Genomic DNA, 15,514 nt, shown 5'->3' with positions numbered 1-15,514 from the left:
CCTATACCATTGTCGCCGTAAAACATATCTGTGTCGGTGCGACGTAAAGCAAATAGCAGTAACTCGTGAAAGCATAAGTTGAACTCCCTGGCTAACCTGATGGATTCATGTTCGTCACAGGGATTATAGGTAAAGTTTTCTGTTTTGTTGTTAGATGTCCTTCTCTGTTTGCGTTTATTAACTTAACACGCGGAAATTTAGCCTTCCGACCGTGACTTCTTCTTCCTCCGCTTTTTTTCCGCACTCCCAGTGGGATGGAAGGTGTGATCTGTGCCGTAATGTGGAGCTGAGCATGTTTTGCGGATGGATGCCTTTCCTGACGCCTTCTTTCTAAGCCTATACCTTTACTTTCGTTCCACTTCTTAACACAAGAGATTGATCTTCAATATAGTTTTATAACTAGATGCCCTTCTCGGTTTCGTCTTTAATATTTCGTGAAAGCATATGTTTAACTCTCTGGCTAAACTTACGGATTCGTGTTCGATACTTAGGTGTTATCAGTGTCGTAATGTAGAATTGATCATGTTTTACAGCCGGATGCTCTTCCTGACGACTCCTACCTTTTGATCTATCTCCGCCTATACCTTTACTTTTGTTTCGGATCTTAACACTAGAGACTGAAAAAAGCTACAGTAGGTTACCGGAAGTCTCTGGTGTTCAAATCTGTAAGGTAGAGGGGATATAAAAATTGAGAGTTCCAAGCATCGAAAACAAACAAACAAACATACGTTCGGACGTAACCGTCAACTACCAGAAGATTTTAAGTCGACTGTTGTAAGCATGCAAGCAACATATAGCGACATAGACTGTTCCAAGTAGTTGTAGTAGGTTACTGGAAGTCTCTAGTGTTCAAATCTGTAATCTAGAAGGTATGTAATAAAAAAATTGAGAGTTCCGAACATCGGAAACGAAACATAGGATCAGGGGTAATGGCCAACTAACAGAAGATTTTAAGCCGACTGTTGTAAGCATACAAGCAACATATAGCGCAATATGTTATTAAAAACCAAACTCTACACGTAGCAAATAACTCACAGGCTAACTATCAGAAATCATCGCTGTGATGTATGAGTGCACACCCCGACATCTTGATTACTTTTGTCCATTCAATGCCATATAGTGGAGGACACAGAACGAACTGCTAACTGCTAAGCGCCATCAATTAGTCAAATCTCCACAATGTAGCTAACTCACGAACTAGTCGTCAAGATGCGCTGTGAGGTTGGGTTAGCGTTCTCAAGAAGCAAGGTTGGGTTAATACCTCATAACGACGTCCTAACTTCACCTACAGGTCACCCGACCGATTGAACTCCGCCAAGGTCACTAACCTGACCAATAAGGTTCCTCCATAAAGAGCCTGTGTGAACTTAAGTTAGCGTTAGTGGGCAAGGATAGATTAACACGTCATAATGACGTTCAAAACTCTCCTACAGATCTCCTTACTGATTTGGCTCTTCCAATGGGATTCTCAAAGAGCCTGTGTGGGGTTATGTTAGCGTTTATGAGCAACATTAGGTTAAAAACGCCATAACGACGTCCTAAGCTCACCTACATATCACCTGACCTATTGGGCTTCTCCAAGGGGAGCCAGAACAAAGGCAATGTAAGGTTAGGTTAGCGTTCATTCGCGTGGTTAGGTTGACACGTCGTAATGACGTTTTAGCCTCACCTACAGATCACCTGACTGATGCGACTCCTCGAAGGGGAGTCGGTAATGAGACTGTGCGATGTTAGGTTAGCGTTCGTGAGCAAGGTTAGGTTGACACGTCATAATGACATCCTAACATAACCTACACGTCACCTGACTGATTCGGCTCCTCCAAAGGGAGACCGTAAAGAGCCTGCGTGATTCTAGGTGAATTTAGGTTAGCGTTCGTGGACAAGGTTAAGTTAAAACGTCATAATTACGTCTTAACCTCACCCACAGGTGAACGGACCGATTCGGCTCCTCAAAGGGGAGCCTGTGATGTTAGAATTGCTCTCGTACGTTAGGTTATGACGTCATTATGAAGCCTTAACCTCACACTGGGTCATTGCAACTATCGAGAATGTACATTATCCTACTACTAAAAATAGTACTGACTCTCCATGGAAAAATGCTGATTCAGGACCCATTGTTGCAGAATATACTCTATTCATACTACTCACTATCTCCCGAATAAAATGCCACATCTGCGCGGCCATAACCACGCGGTCTATTCACGCGGTATTCTGATTTGTGACCATTCCTGTACTAAGATTGTTAGGACAACCTAATCCACCGTTCTTAAACAGTTAGTGCTAAAATCACGCAAGTACTATGTGTAAGCAGGGCATGCGTCCTATTTCACAATTTCACTGACTTTTACATCATTTATGATGTTTTCTAAACCTCCAGAATATTGCAGTGATGCGACCTGTTAGTAGTTGGCAGATCAAGGCCTTTTTGGGGACGACTTGAAAAACATCCTGATAATCACAGCAAGCAATGAGTGTCATGATAGAAGTTTTCCGGGGTGTTACCCGACGCTTAATTGCGATTGAAGCTCCAAACGATTCACTGAATATTCCACCCGGCATTTACAAGGATTTGCTCTCTCAGGAGATTAGCTATAGACAGTTCAATTGGACAATGGCATACAAGACAGAAACACTTCTGTTATTATTCTAGTATTTACAGGGGTACCATCGACATCAGTTAAGCTTAAAGAGGGAAGCAGTGACGTGAATGGGAATTTCCTGGATGTTGCCCGTGCGAAACTGGTACCGTAGACGAAAGGATGCATTTTTTTAGCATTCTAAGTGTTTCCAAATACAATATCCAACGTATATAATTACACGAAAAACAAGATAATTATAAGAATAGTACTAATAAATGTGTGTATTTTTTTTTCATTTTCGAAGATGTGACCATCATAGGAAAATAATTCATCAGTCAATTTAGATAACATACTTACAGAGTGTGTAGGAAGAAAGGAAAACACCGTTTGCCTTTGTGTCTAGCCGGCAAATAATGCACGACACCAAGCGCAATAAACTCTCACCATGTCACTGAAGGTCACTGATACCCAGCCTGGGCGAGTTTGCCGCTGAAGCGTTGCAGGCAACACGTAGCGTAAATAGGAAACATGGGAGATGCCTTTTGTATAAATTGAATTATTTGCGCTAGATGGCACATATCTTTTCTGGCATCTGATGGGTTTAGATTGCTGATAACAATACAAATTATGTAATAAGAAATATAACTAAACTAATATTTTTCTGTACGTAGCCGGCGGTAGACTGCACACCCATAGAAGGAAGAATTTAGCACTAGCTGATTCAGGGATCAGGATTAATAAGATATTCGGATAATGGAATAACAAAACTCAATTAAATTAAATGGGTACGGCAGCATGCAGGTGTGGAGAACTCGTAACGAAGCAGGACAGCAAATGCTGCTGATGATGATGATGCTTGTTGTTTTAAGGGGCCTAACATCTAGGTCATCGGCCCCCTGGACAGAAAATGAACAAATGAAAACGAAGTAGGGCCTATATGAGAAGGTATGGAAAAAAGAAGATAAAATGTGTACACTTAAAGGAAAGTATCCAAGTATAATCGCTATAAGTATCACTGTTGCACTACCTAACACAATGTTTGAAAACTTGATTTTTCTTTGTTTCCGTCAACTATTTTGTCTGCATTAGAGTACTGTTTTGACGTAAGAGGATTGAACTGATATCTGTAAAATGTGTGAAATACTTCGGAATAAAGTTATTAATCAGGAATGCATGACATCTGTGAGTTGGCCCAAGGAACAGGCAGTATATCAAATATATTGAAGCAGGATTGTTGGCGTATGTACAGTGCTATTCTACAAAATACTATTCGAACACAGTATATCTGGAAACAGTATATGTCAAAACAACGGTGCATAAAATGGGAAGTATCATACATTTCGGTAGAATACTGTAATTTTGAGAGCATGTGACATAAAGGGCTGAGCAATGAAAATTGTTCCAGAGAAGAAAAATTTCGGAACGAAAATATTACATTGAATAAAGAAAAACAGTCAAATCAATTATTTCAGAACCCAAATAGAAATCCTAACACAGAAATATTACGTCAGGTGTATGTGAAGAATTTTTCGAGTTAACTAGTAAACCACGGAATGGTAAAGGCTGTGAAAGGGAACAACGTTTCCATCATTTCCTAGGTAGACCTATAGTATACTTTTCAGAAATGTGTCCCTTCTTTCATTCAAAAAGGCCAAATTAAGCTGTCGGAAATGTGTACGCAAATGTTGATTGCTCTAATAATAATAATAATAATAATAATAATAATAATAATAATAATGCTACTTTACGTCCCACTAACGAAGTGTGCATTTTAGGCGTCCGAGGTACCAGATTATGTCTTGCAGGAGTTCTTTTACGTGCCATTAAATCTACCGTCACGAGGTTGACGTATTTGATCATCTTCAAATACAACTGGACTGAGCCGGGATCGAACCTGCGAATTTGGGCTCAGAAGGCCAACGTTCTACCGTCTGAGCTACTCAGTCCGATTAATTCTAAAACAATTGTTTTCGAAATAACATTTAAATATTTGGTCTTGGTGTGAAAAAATGAACTTCCGCTATCCTTTGTTTGACTACGTTCAACACTCCTACTCTGTATTTCCACCTTTTTTTTTTACAATTTGTTTTACGTCACACCGACACAGATAGGTCTTATGGTGACGATGGGATGGAAAAGGCCTAGGAGTGAGAAGGAAGCGGCCGTGGTCTTAATTAAGGTACAGCACCAGCATTTGCCTGGTGTGAAAATGGGAAAGCACGGAAAACCATCTTCAGAGCTGCCGACAGTGGGGTTCAAACCCACTATCCCCCGAATACTGGATACTGGCCGCACTTGAGCGACTGCAGCTATCAAGATCGGTTTTCCAGGTTTCTAAGAAGCTTAACTTACCCCTCATAACATTACATATTCTTCCATGCTTAATACTTACAACATTGTGATTAATTTTGAAATTCGAAACTAAATTTGCCCTATAATTAGTTGATGCTTGCCTTGACCTGAATAACAAAGATTAATCAGATGATGATGATGGTGATGTAAATCAGACACTAATCTGCTTTCTATCGCTTTTCACGTCCAATTGGTGCATCGTAACATTCGAGATCTCAGATTGTTCTCTATAAATTCAAGATATGAACATGAAAATACATCTTCCTTATACAAGAACTTAAGTGAATGATAACGAAGCACGTGCTATTAATAGGCCTAATGAAATTCGTCCTAGATGTGATTGGCTGGTGAGCCGCAGGAGTCTTCGCGATAAAATTCGTAAATTTCCCAACTGATTGCTTTACTTTTTATTTTATAGATTTACATTCCCCTTTTTTTGGGTCTCTTCATTGTGATGCAGTGGATTGTCTCATTAGAGTATTAAAAGGGTCGTTGGTGCGATTTTATCTTCACTTGTTCTTACAATTTAACAATGATAATGTTAAGCGCAAGTTCTAAACGGAAATTGTTGTGAAGCAGTCAGTTGAGCTGGCAGCTGTCTTCCTTCGCTCTAACAGTTGTTATGCCATCCTCACTTACTGTTAGGCCAACACCTCGCAAGAACATGTTATCTTTTTGTACGCTTTCTGAACATCCCTGCACAGAAACTGCTGACATTGCCATGCATATCGATCGACTGGCATTTCTCCCAACTCCGATATCGAATATTGCTTTTTTTTATACGTCTAGAGGCGCCGCTGTTCAACCCATCTCCTTCCACAACCTAGTTCCCACACCTTCAAGTCCCTCAGGTCAAACATGAAATGTCGCTCGCTGCGGCTTGACGCACGTCGCAACAGGCGCACAAACAAAGAGACATGATACTACAGATCACCACAGACATAAATTATTCTGATCGGTGTTAAGTGAATAATAATAGTGAGTACTGAATTCGAAGACAGGTTTAGAACTTGTAAGGCGTCCTTACCTAGGGATAATAATTCAATGAGTTCATCTATTCTGAGGAGAAATTGTCACAAGGACACACAAGAGTATTTGCTTTAGTCCGTGGTGACCACGTCTTGGGACGTACTGTTACTGGCATTAAAACTAAGCAGATTATTGTACGGAAGAATCAGATTCAGGCTTCGAGTACATTGTGCCATGCTCTGGAAATTCGTAATAAATTATTGTCTTACACTTCAATATACATTTGTACAACTAACACTTTAACAATTAACGTACCGAGCTCGATAGTTGCAGTCGCTTAAGTGCGGCCAGTATCCAGTATTCGGGAGATATTAGGTTCGAATCCCACTGTCGGCAGCCCTGAAGATGGTTTTCCGTTGTTTCCCATTTTCACACCAGCCAAATGCTGGGGCTGTACCTTAATTAAGGCCAAGGCCGCTTCCTTCCCACTCCTAGCCCTTCCCTGTCCCATCGTCGCCATAAGACCTGTCTATGTCGGTGCGATGTAAAGCAAATAGAAAAAAAAACAACTAACGTATGTACTTCTAATACGTTAGGGGTGCGACAAGCAGGGCTTAGGGATTTTTGCAGCTTATTTTACCAATAAACTTATATAAAAGTACAGAAATTCATCCTTTTATCCACAAGGTGTAGATGGACCTTCCCATATTAACTAGACTAGAAATATATAGGATAACATTCCCCTTCCCATCGGTCGTACTTGTTATAAGAAGGGAATCAAAAGGAAACTATCCCAATTGAAAGTTGGGAAAGCCTTGTTGTCGATATTGTGGAAAGTGCTACATAACGTCTGGTTAACATTGCAATATCACCTGATAATGGATAACGTTGTCTACAGCGGAACGACAGAAACTATCTTGAATTGTGCGAAAAATAACTGCTGCTGAATAGGAAGATGATCTGTAGATCTCGGAATTAATTTTACAGAGTAGTCATGGTCAGAGTTCAAAAATGTAACCAGAATGGACTGTTCATTTCTACCATGGGCAGCGAATGAAGAGCGAGATACTCTGCTATTCAGAAAAGTTCCCTTCATCTAAATCAGGAACGTACGCTAGGGGTACGGTGAAGCATTCATACTCGTAAACCGGTGAAGAAGGCACTCGAGGAGAAGTCCAACACCAGGTAACCCTTGTATTACCATGGCTATGTTGGATGGGCGATTAGCGAAAGACCTGACGGCCCTTGGCGACCAAAATTGTATAATGTAGTGAATCTTCAAGAGTCCAGATGGTCCTGAATGATTTTCCACACCAAAGAAGTTCGCTTTTTCTCCTAGTACAAGTTAAAAGTCTGCTTTGATCTGACGATGGTGAGATCGTGAAAACTTATTCCTATATTTCATAGGTAATCTTCTTATTTAGAGGCAGAAGGTTTTTCTACCACGTGAAGTAAACTTTCCATCATTCTGGAATGACAAAGTTTTCCATTAGCAGGCTAACATCCCACATCTGAACTAAAGGTAGTGTAGCGCGATCAAACAATAACATTGTGCTTTCTGGATCTCGAAGTGGGTTAGTTTCCTCGAAATAAATTACCAACCGATCACATTTAGTCTAAGAAATTATTCGTAACACTACTAAATGACTACTTGTTTACCGTAAGAATGTGTATGTTAACTGTACATTGTAATGGACGTGCGTGTTTATTGAACTCTTGTGACCATGGGAGCATATCGAAATGAATCAACATCTCCTGCCTTTCAGAGGCTGGTTTAGCAAGGGGATTTTGACTTAGTTAATTCCCACGTTCCCACCGAGAATAACTCCATCGAGGCCTTCGATTTCTTCTTCTTCTTCTTAATCTGCTTACCCGCCAGGGTTGCTTTTTCCCTCGGATTCAGAGAGGGATCCCATCTCTACCGCCTCAAAGGCAGTGTCCTGGAGCTTCAGACTTTGGGTCGGGGATAAAACTGGGGAGGAGGACCAGTACCTCGCGCAGGCGGCCTCACCTGCTATGCTGAACAGGGGCCTTGGTAGGGGATGGGAAGATTGGAAGGGACAGGCAGGGAAGAGGGAAGGAAGCGGCCGTGGCCTTAAGTTAGGAACCTCTCGGCATTTGCCTGGAGGAGAAGTGGGAAATCACGGGAAACCACTTCCAGGATGGCTGAGGTGGGAATCGAACCCACCTCTACTCAGTTGACATCCAGAGGCTGAGTGGATCCCGTTCCAGCCCTCGTACCACTTTTCAAATTTCGTGGCAGAGCCGGGAATCGAACCCGGGCCTCCGGGGGTGGCAGCTAATTACACTAACCACTACACCACAGAAGCGGACGGGCTTAGATTTATGAACGCAATAATCTATTTTCAAGTCTCCCCTGATCCAAAGGCCTCTTAATCCATAGATCACTTTCTCGTCTTCCTTGGACGACCTCTCCCTCGGGTTCCTTGGAGGTTCCAATCCAAAGGAAAACTTCTCCACTGATCTCTCTCAGTATGAGACCACTCCAGCGGGAAGGACTGCGGTTAACTCCATCACTGTCTGTAACAGCCGATGTTGTGACCATGTCATTCATAAATATAAGATTATTGTTCGTCATCCATGGATAGTGTAGACGTAGTTCATGCCACCAACGCTGTTGTCGGGAACGACTATGAAGAAAGATGGTGAATGTAGTCGTTGAAAGTAAACCAGTAGACCGCCAGAGAACAGAGAAATCTTGTCACTCAGTCAGCTCATGTCTCCGGTATATAGAAGTAATTTTCAGTTTAATCTCACGCATTTAATAAAATGGTAGGAGGTTGAATAGATAATGAAGTACATAGCCCATAATAATGTGGATTTGATCTAGTGGTTTAGCTTATTGGTGGGAGAAAAGTAACTGTGGCCTCAAGATTACAGTTTTCTTATTCAGGCAGTATCACAACACGCGCTGTTATTGAGTCGAATCTTCTCAAAGCGCTTTAGTATTTACCTCACAACTTCAGCAGCTTTCGAGTCGTCTCTACTCCCAATGATAGTAGTAGCAGTGATCAAAATTATCTTCACGTTCCTCAGCAATACGTGCTTCTAATGAAACCAAAAGTCTCCAGGGAATATTTGTCATCATCTGGTGTGCTGTATGATATTTGAAAGAGAGGAAGAGACGACAAGCTTTTGATACCCACACTGGTATTTAAAAAACAAGTGACTTCTTTCAGCGCAAGCTTCCTTCCCCTTACGATCACACAGTGCTGGTCTAGTGGCAACTCTCCGTATCCCTACGCGTTTTCTAGGAGATCCCGGGTTATTATTTTCCACCGCCGTTCACCGTCTGCCGAAGGTCAAATTGAGAGGACACAGACAGTATGACCATCAACAGAGAGGACATTAAAGCGATGGTCTTAGATCCCACTATTCGCTTTGAAAGGGACCTTGACCAGGCTCGGGATGTGGACCTAGAAAAGCAAGCTATTTATGTTCCATGCTTGCCTTACCTTTCATCTAAGTATAAAATACCTATCGATCGGTGGATTGTCAGAGGCCTGCTATTCGGAGCAAGAGGCGCCCTCCCTAGTCAGATATCGAACTGCCTACAAAACTTGAAAGTTCCATTCTGCGAGTTAGAAAAAATAGTAATACAGATACTGGGGGACTCTCTGCAAATCATTCTCTTCCATCTGTACCTGAAAACGTGATTGACATTTCTCCCCCACTAACCCTGGGAAAATAGAAGTAACAGCTTCAACGATTAAATTTTCATTTCTTGATATTTTTTAACTCCATTGAAATAGAAACTGTATTCCGGATCCGAATGGTCACCCTCATTGGAGGACGGATGATTTATTTCTTTAATAAATCTCTCTCTCTATGATTCGATACCCTGTGCTAACAGTGGGTGTCCATTTCTTACTTATATCTCTGTGTGAGGGTGAGGGAGTGAAGGAGAATATGCATGATAACTTTGGTGTCTATACTATATTTAACGCAATAACCAAGGTGGGCTTCCATCACATTCTGAATCACTCAACATCTGTTTCTTAAAATTTGTTGGACGACTAATCTGTACATGGCTAATGAGAGTGGTAAGATATAAGTTAGCAACAGTATTTGCAAGTGAATCAGTTATCCTTAATTAATGACTTCCATACAGGGAATGACTGCGTCACCAATGTTCCTCACCTGTACAGTGGCTCGCCGTCAGCCTCCTTGAACCACAGCACCATGTGGGCAGCATCATCCTCCTTGTTGGGCACAATGTCGCATGGGAGGTTCGTTTTCTTGCCAAGAACTCCCTGAACATCCACAACTGGCACTGAAACAAAAGAAGTATATTATTATTATTATTATTATTATTATTATTATTATTATTATTATTATTATTATTATTATTATTATTATTATTATTGCTGTATTAGCTCAACATTAGGTTCACTGGTATCTGATATTAATGCGAAACATAATACAGGTACGTTGTATCCCTTAATGATATTTTGGAGTGATGTTTCCTTGAGTAGACAACATTCCAGGTTAATCACCTGCCCTACCAATATTGTTTCAGGCAAGCCTCAGTCTTACGTCTTTCCTTCCTAATCCGTTTACACTCCAGAGTTGTTTTTCCCTCGGACTCAGCGAGGGATCCCACCTCTACCGCCTCAAGGGTGGTGTTCTGGAGCGTGAGCCTTTAGGTCGAGGATGACAAGTAGCTCGCCCAGGCGGCCTCACCTGCTAATCAGGGGCCTCGTGGGGAGTGGGAAGATTGGAAGAAATAGGCAAGGAAAAGGAAAGGAAATGGCGTGGACTTAAGTTAGGTACCATCCCGGCATTTGCCTGGAGAAGAAGTGGGAAACCACGGAATTCAAACTCGAGGATGGCTGGTGTGGGAATCGAACACCCCTCTACTCTGTTGACCTACTGAGGTTGAGTCGACTCCGTTCCAGCCCTCATACAACTTTTCAAATTACGTGGCAAAGCCGGGAATCGAAACCGAGCCTCTGGTGATGGGAGGTAAACACTCTAACCACTACACCACAGAAGCGGACGCAAACCTCACTCTTACGTACGTTCTGGAAATATCTGTCCTTCCGGTACTCGCAGTAGGCATAAATATAGTAGAACGGATACCTTTACATTTAAGAACTACGCTAAAGGAGGAGGCTGGTTTCCCATATTATCAAATAACAGAGACCATGAGTATGCTCTCTGAATGATATATGTGAATGAAACATCTGTGAAACATGAAGTGGACATTGTGACCGTGTTAAAACTATCACATGAGCTGTACTCTCCGCGCGTAGTGAAGTATAGCGCAGATGGTAAGAAAAGTCAAACGCTACGGTGTGCCAGTCCTACGTGTGGTAGGTGCGAGTCCGGGACAGGGATTTGTTTTTAATTTTTTAATTAATTTAGTTTTCACCGTCTCTTAATGTATGTGAAATATACACTTTTATGCACATTTCTTTCTTTCTTAATCTGCTTACCATCCAGGGTCGGCTTTTCCCTCTTAAGGGATCAAATGGACATATGCGGTGGTTAGACGGTTTGAGTTCCGTTGGTGGATGACATTTTCACTATGAGAATACTGACCGGCAGGATAATTAATTTCGTATGGCTACTTCTAGCCGAGTGCAGCCCTTGTAAGGCAGACTCTCTGATGAGGGTGGGCGGCATCTGCCATGTGTAGGTAACTGCGTGTTATTGTTGTGGAGGATAATGGTATGTGTGGTGTGTGAGTTGCAGGGATGTTGGGAACAGCACAAAATCCAGCCCCCGGGCCACTGGAATTAACCAACGAAGGTTAAAATCCCCGACCAGCCCGGGAATCGAACTCGGGACCCACTGGGCCAAAGGCGAGCACGCTAACCATTTAGTCATGGAGGTGGACACCGGAAGGATTGCGTTCCAATAGCCTGGATTCAATTTCAAATCTCTCCACAGTGATCATATGGGCATATGGCGCTGCTTGATAGTGATAAGTCCACCTAGTGGGGATCTTAAGCCATGAACAGACCGTTTGGTGTTATTCGACAGGAGTAGGCTATGTGCCGACACCGGGTTCCCTTTCTCGATCACATTACCATCATCATCCCACACATAAAACGAGCTGTGCGTCAAATGGGAAGACCTGCACCAGACGAACTGAACATGCCCCCGGAAACTCTCGGCACTGTATGCTATATACTAAATAAATAAATAAATAAATAAATAAATAAATAAATAAATAACAGACTACGTCAGAACATGTTGTCGAAGTTCATGTACTATAGCTGTATGTGATCTGTGGTGAAACAAGTGTTGTACGATCATACAATAGCATGTTTTCAATATAAAACAAATATGGCACTGGCACGACCTAGCGATGAATTGGACATTGTTGGTCATTCACGAATTTCTCATCACGCGAGTCCTGCATTGTCCTATTGATGAATGGTCCCAGGTAGGACCTGAAGTTAAAGGACAAGAGATCAATACCTCATAGATATAAAGGTGTCTTGTTAAACATACCGATGCCGCATACCTGGCAAGAATGGGACTGGTATCCAATGATATCTCAAAAACATAGAACGAAATACCGAATTCATATGGTGGAGCATAATACAAAACTCGGTCAACAACCAGATATGGATGGGACAATCATGTCCCTTCAAATAGATGCGAGATTCGTTGAGAAATAACGACGCCGTACTACTTGTCCCTAAATACACGGTGTTATAGGGTCCACTGTAACTGCAGACGCCTGTGCTTTATAGCTATGGTAGTAAATTAAGGCGTGTCTTGAAAATATGCCCTAACACCGCGGGCGACGTCGAACCGTGCACGCGGAGACAACGTACCCACCAAAACACACGAATTCTTCAGAGAATGTTCGTGGTACGATTACCATTAGTAATGGATGCAGAATGTCTGCTGTCTAGCTCGGTAATGCGACGGGCCATTGAATCTGCCTCTCAGTAATTTCTTCCCTTAACGACTCAACATTTTCACATTCTCATTATTTTGGCGGCGACCTGTATTACACGAAGATCAAGGCTCTGGAATGCTAATTACCATTCACGATGATACAAAATTATCCAAAAATCTAAGTATACAATCTGCTGATGTCGTATTCTTCGACAAGATATACGTAAGCCTTCTGTACACACACACTTGCTCTATGTCCTCCCATCTCACATTTCCGCGGGAGTGACTTGTCCACGAGATGCGTAGCGGTACTGCACCATAAATCATGTTAACGTCCTACCTTGTCTACAATCATGTCTATTTGTTGAATGTGTCTTTCCTCGAATTGCAGTTTCAATACTCAGGGGTGTAGGCCGAGCTTGTTGGGCTAGCAGTTACTTTTGACCAATTATATATATTTTTACAACTTCCAATACTTGAAACTCTGCATTCTATGAAAACTAACTCATTTGAAATATAAGTAATAGCAATTAATACCTGAAATACGTTTCCTTATTTTGAATCAGATTCTAGAAGGAGGAATTGAATATCCGGAATTTATTGGAGGTTCCAGGCCACGATAAATTTCTTCAAGAATGAAGATGTGAGGTGACTTCTTTATAGAAATGTACATGATGATGATGATGCCTTTGCTGGCGAGATGTAGTGTTTACAGTGCACTATGTCTTCTGGTATGGGCTATATCAAATTTGTTACTTTCATTGACCTGTCACAGTCTCATCCTTGGCTTTGACAATATGAAAGTGACTGAGGTATGAGTGATGCTAGTAATACCCTTCCTTATGCAGCCAGTCCCTGTTATGAATGGTGTGAAAATATCGCTCATAGGGTCAGTTGGTGCATACATTTCAGTGGGCTTGGCAGACTGATATGTAAGAGCAACTGCTGGCTCGGTGAGGAAAGCAACGGGAAACTACCTCACTCCTCGTTTCCCTAGTACGCCTCTTCAGTGACGCCTAGGCTATTTATGACAGCTGTTGGCGAAGCTGCAGAGGATCAAACCAGCCTTCGGGCTGATTACCCAACATACATACATACATGATGATGATGAGGATGCTTGTTGTTTTAAGGGGCCTAACATCGAAGGTCATCGGCCCCTAATGGTACGAAATGAAAGAACAAAAATTGCAAAGGCATCCACTGACCAAAATAAAAATAAAATATGGCATGAAGAATGAATGGATGGATAGGAACTCAACAAAACACAAAACAAACAAACAAAAACCAGTGGATCGGACTCAATACAGATCGAAAATAACATTGTTACCGACCAAGGAACCACTTAGAAAGCACAATGATGCTTGGTGTCTAAAGGGGGTGCAAAATCCACGTCTAAGGCCCCACAGAATGGTACATGTCGCGAGTAAAATAGAACCATGGTATGTGTCATGTTGGGGTATTAATCAGAAGTAGCGAAGACTCACGGTGTTCCACAAAAGATGGTACTACTCACAAGTATTGCAATACGTACAAGTAACGCAGACCTATGGTGTGTCTCACACAATGGCCCAACTCAGAGTCAACGCAAACCGAGAAGGTTCCCCACCTAGGTGTACTAAACACGGGCGCCGGTATTCCCGTGGTGTTCCTCACATAGTGGGTACTAATCACAGGCAACGCAGACCCACGGTGCTGCTCATATAGTGGCACAACTCACAGGCTACGCCCAGACCCGCGGTGTTGCGGGGTACGACGCACGGGTACTGGAATCCACCAGGCCAGGCTTTTACTGCTACTAATCACAAACCTATTTCGTACCGAATTTACTGGTACTACTCGCAAGTACAGGCAACCTATGGTGTTCCCCGCGTGATGGTACGATTCAAAATTAGTTTCATGGTTCTAATTCAGTCAGCCCTTGGTCGCCGCTTTTAGTCGCCTCTTACGACAGGCAGGGGATACCGCGGGTGTATTCTACATGTGCGTCCCCCACCCGCAGGGGGTAGTGTGTTTGGTCCGCGAGAGGTATTTTATTTCCCTCAAGTCCGCCGGCAAGCCGGTTAGGACCCCCCTATCCGCCACCTGGGACGCGCCACGTGGGAGTATCACCTCTCCCCCTGCTACGCCTGCGTAGCAGGTTCGTGGATAGAAATGTACATATTCTATCTTCGTTGACACAATAGAACGAAAGTCACGAGTGGCATCGAGTGGCATTGCTACTGCCTTCTCAACTAGGTGGCCGGGATTCGCATCCCTACCAATGAATGTAGCATTTTTGGAATGAAATATATCATTTTTATGGTTCATATTTGGCCTGAAACTTAATATTCCGTGGCTATTAATCTTATCAGCAGCAACGTGAAAAGACAAGCTCGCTTACTTTTATAAAGGCTTTGTTGTATTATTTGTTATCCTTTTAACAATTTGCTTCACGTCGCACAGACACAGATAAGTTTTATGGCGACGATGGAATAGGAGAGGACAAGGCGTGGGGAAGGAAGCGACCGTGGTCTTAGTTAACGTACAGCCTTTCCTAGTGTGAACATGGGAAACCACGTAAGACCATCTTCAGGGCTGCCAAGAGTGGGGTTCGAACCCACTATCTCCCAAGTGCAAGTTGACAGCTACGTGACTCAAACCACGCAGCCACACGCTCGGTCGTATTACAGTATTTGTATGGTGCAGTATGCTCCCCGTATGGTGGATTATAAACTTGGCGACAATCCTACGTAGTG

The 15,514-nt window shown here is 42.5% G+C and overlaps 1 protein-coding gene across 1 annotated transcript in view; it reads right to left on the bottom strand.

Annotated features, from left to right (window-relative positions):
* LOC136862934 (neural cell adhesion molecule 2) overlaps positions 1 to 10,191 on the bottom strand; it is a 485,522-nt gene extending 475,331 nt beyond the window's left edge. The window contains exon 1 of the mRNA XM_067139223.2: positions 10,062 to 10,191. Within this exon, the coding sequence (XP_066995324.2) occupies positions 10,062 to 10,105 (44 nt within the window). The 5' untranslated portion in view covers positions 10,106 to 10,191. The remainder of the gene's footprint in view (positions 1 to 10,061) is intronic.
* Positions 10,192 to 15,514: the final 5,323 nt, after the last annotated feature.

Source organism: Anabrus simplex, chromosome 2, assembly GCF_040414725.1.
Source record: "Anabrus simplex isolate iqAnaSimp1 chromosome 2, ASM4041472v1, whole genome shotgun sequence".
Classification (NCBI taxonomy): Eukaryota; Metazoa; Arthropoda; class Insecta; order Orthoptera; family Tettigoniidae; genus Anabrus; species Anabrus simplex.
The sequence above is the reverse complement of the archived record's forward strand: the minus strand, read 5'-3'. Positions and strand labels throughout refer to the sequence as shown.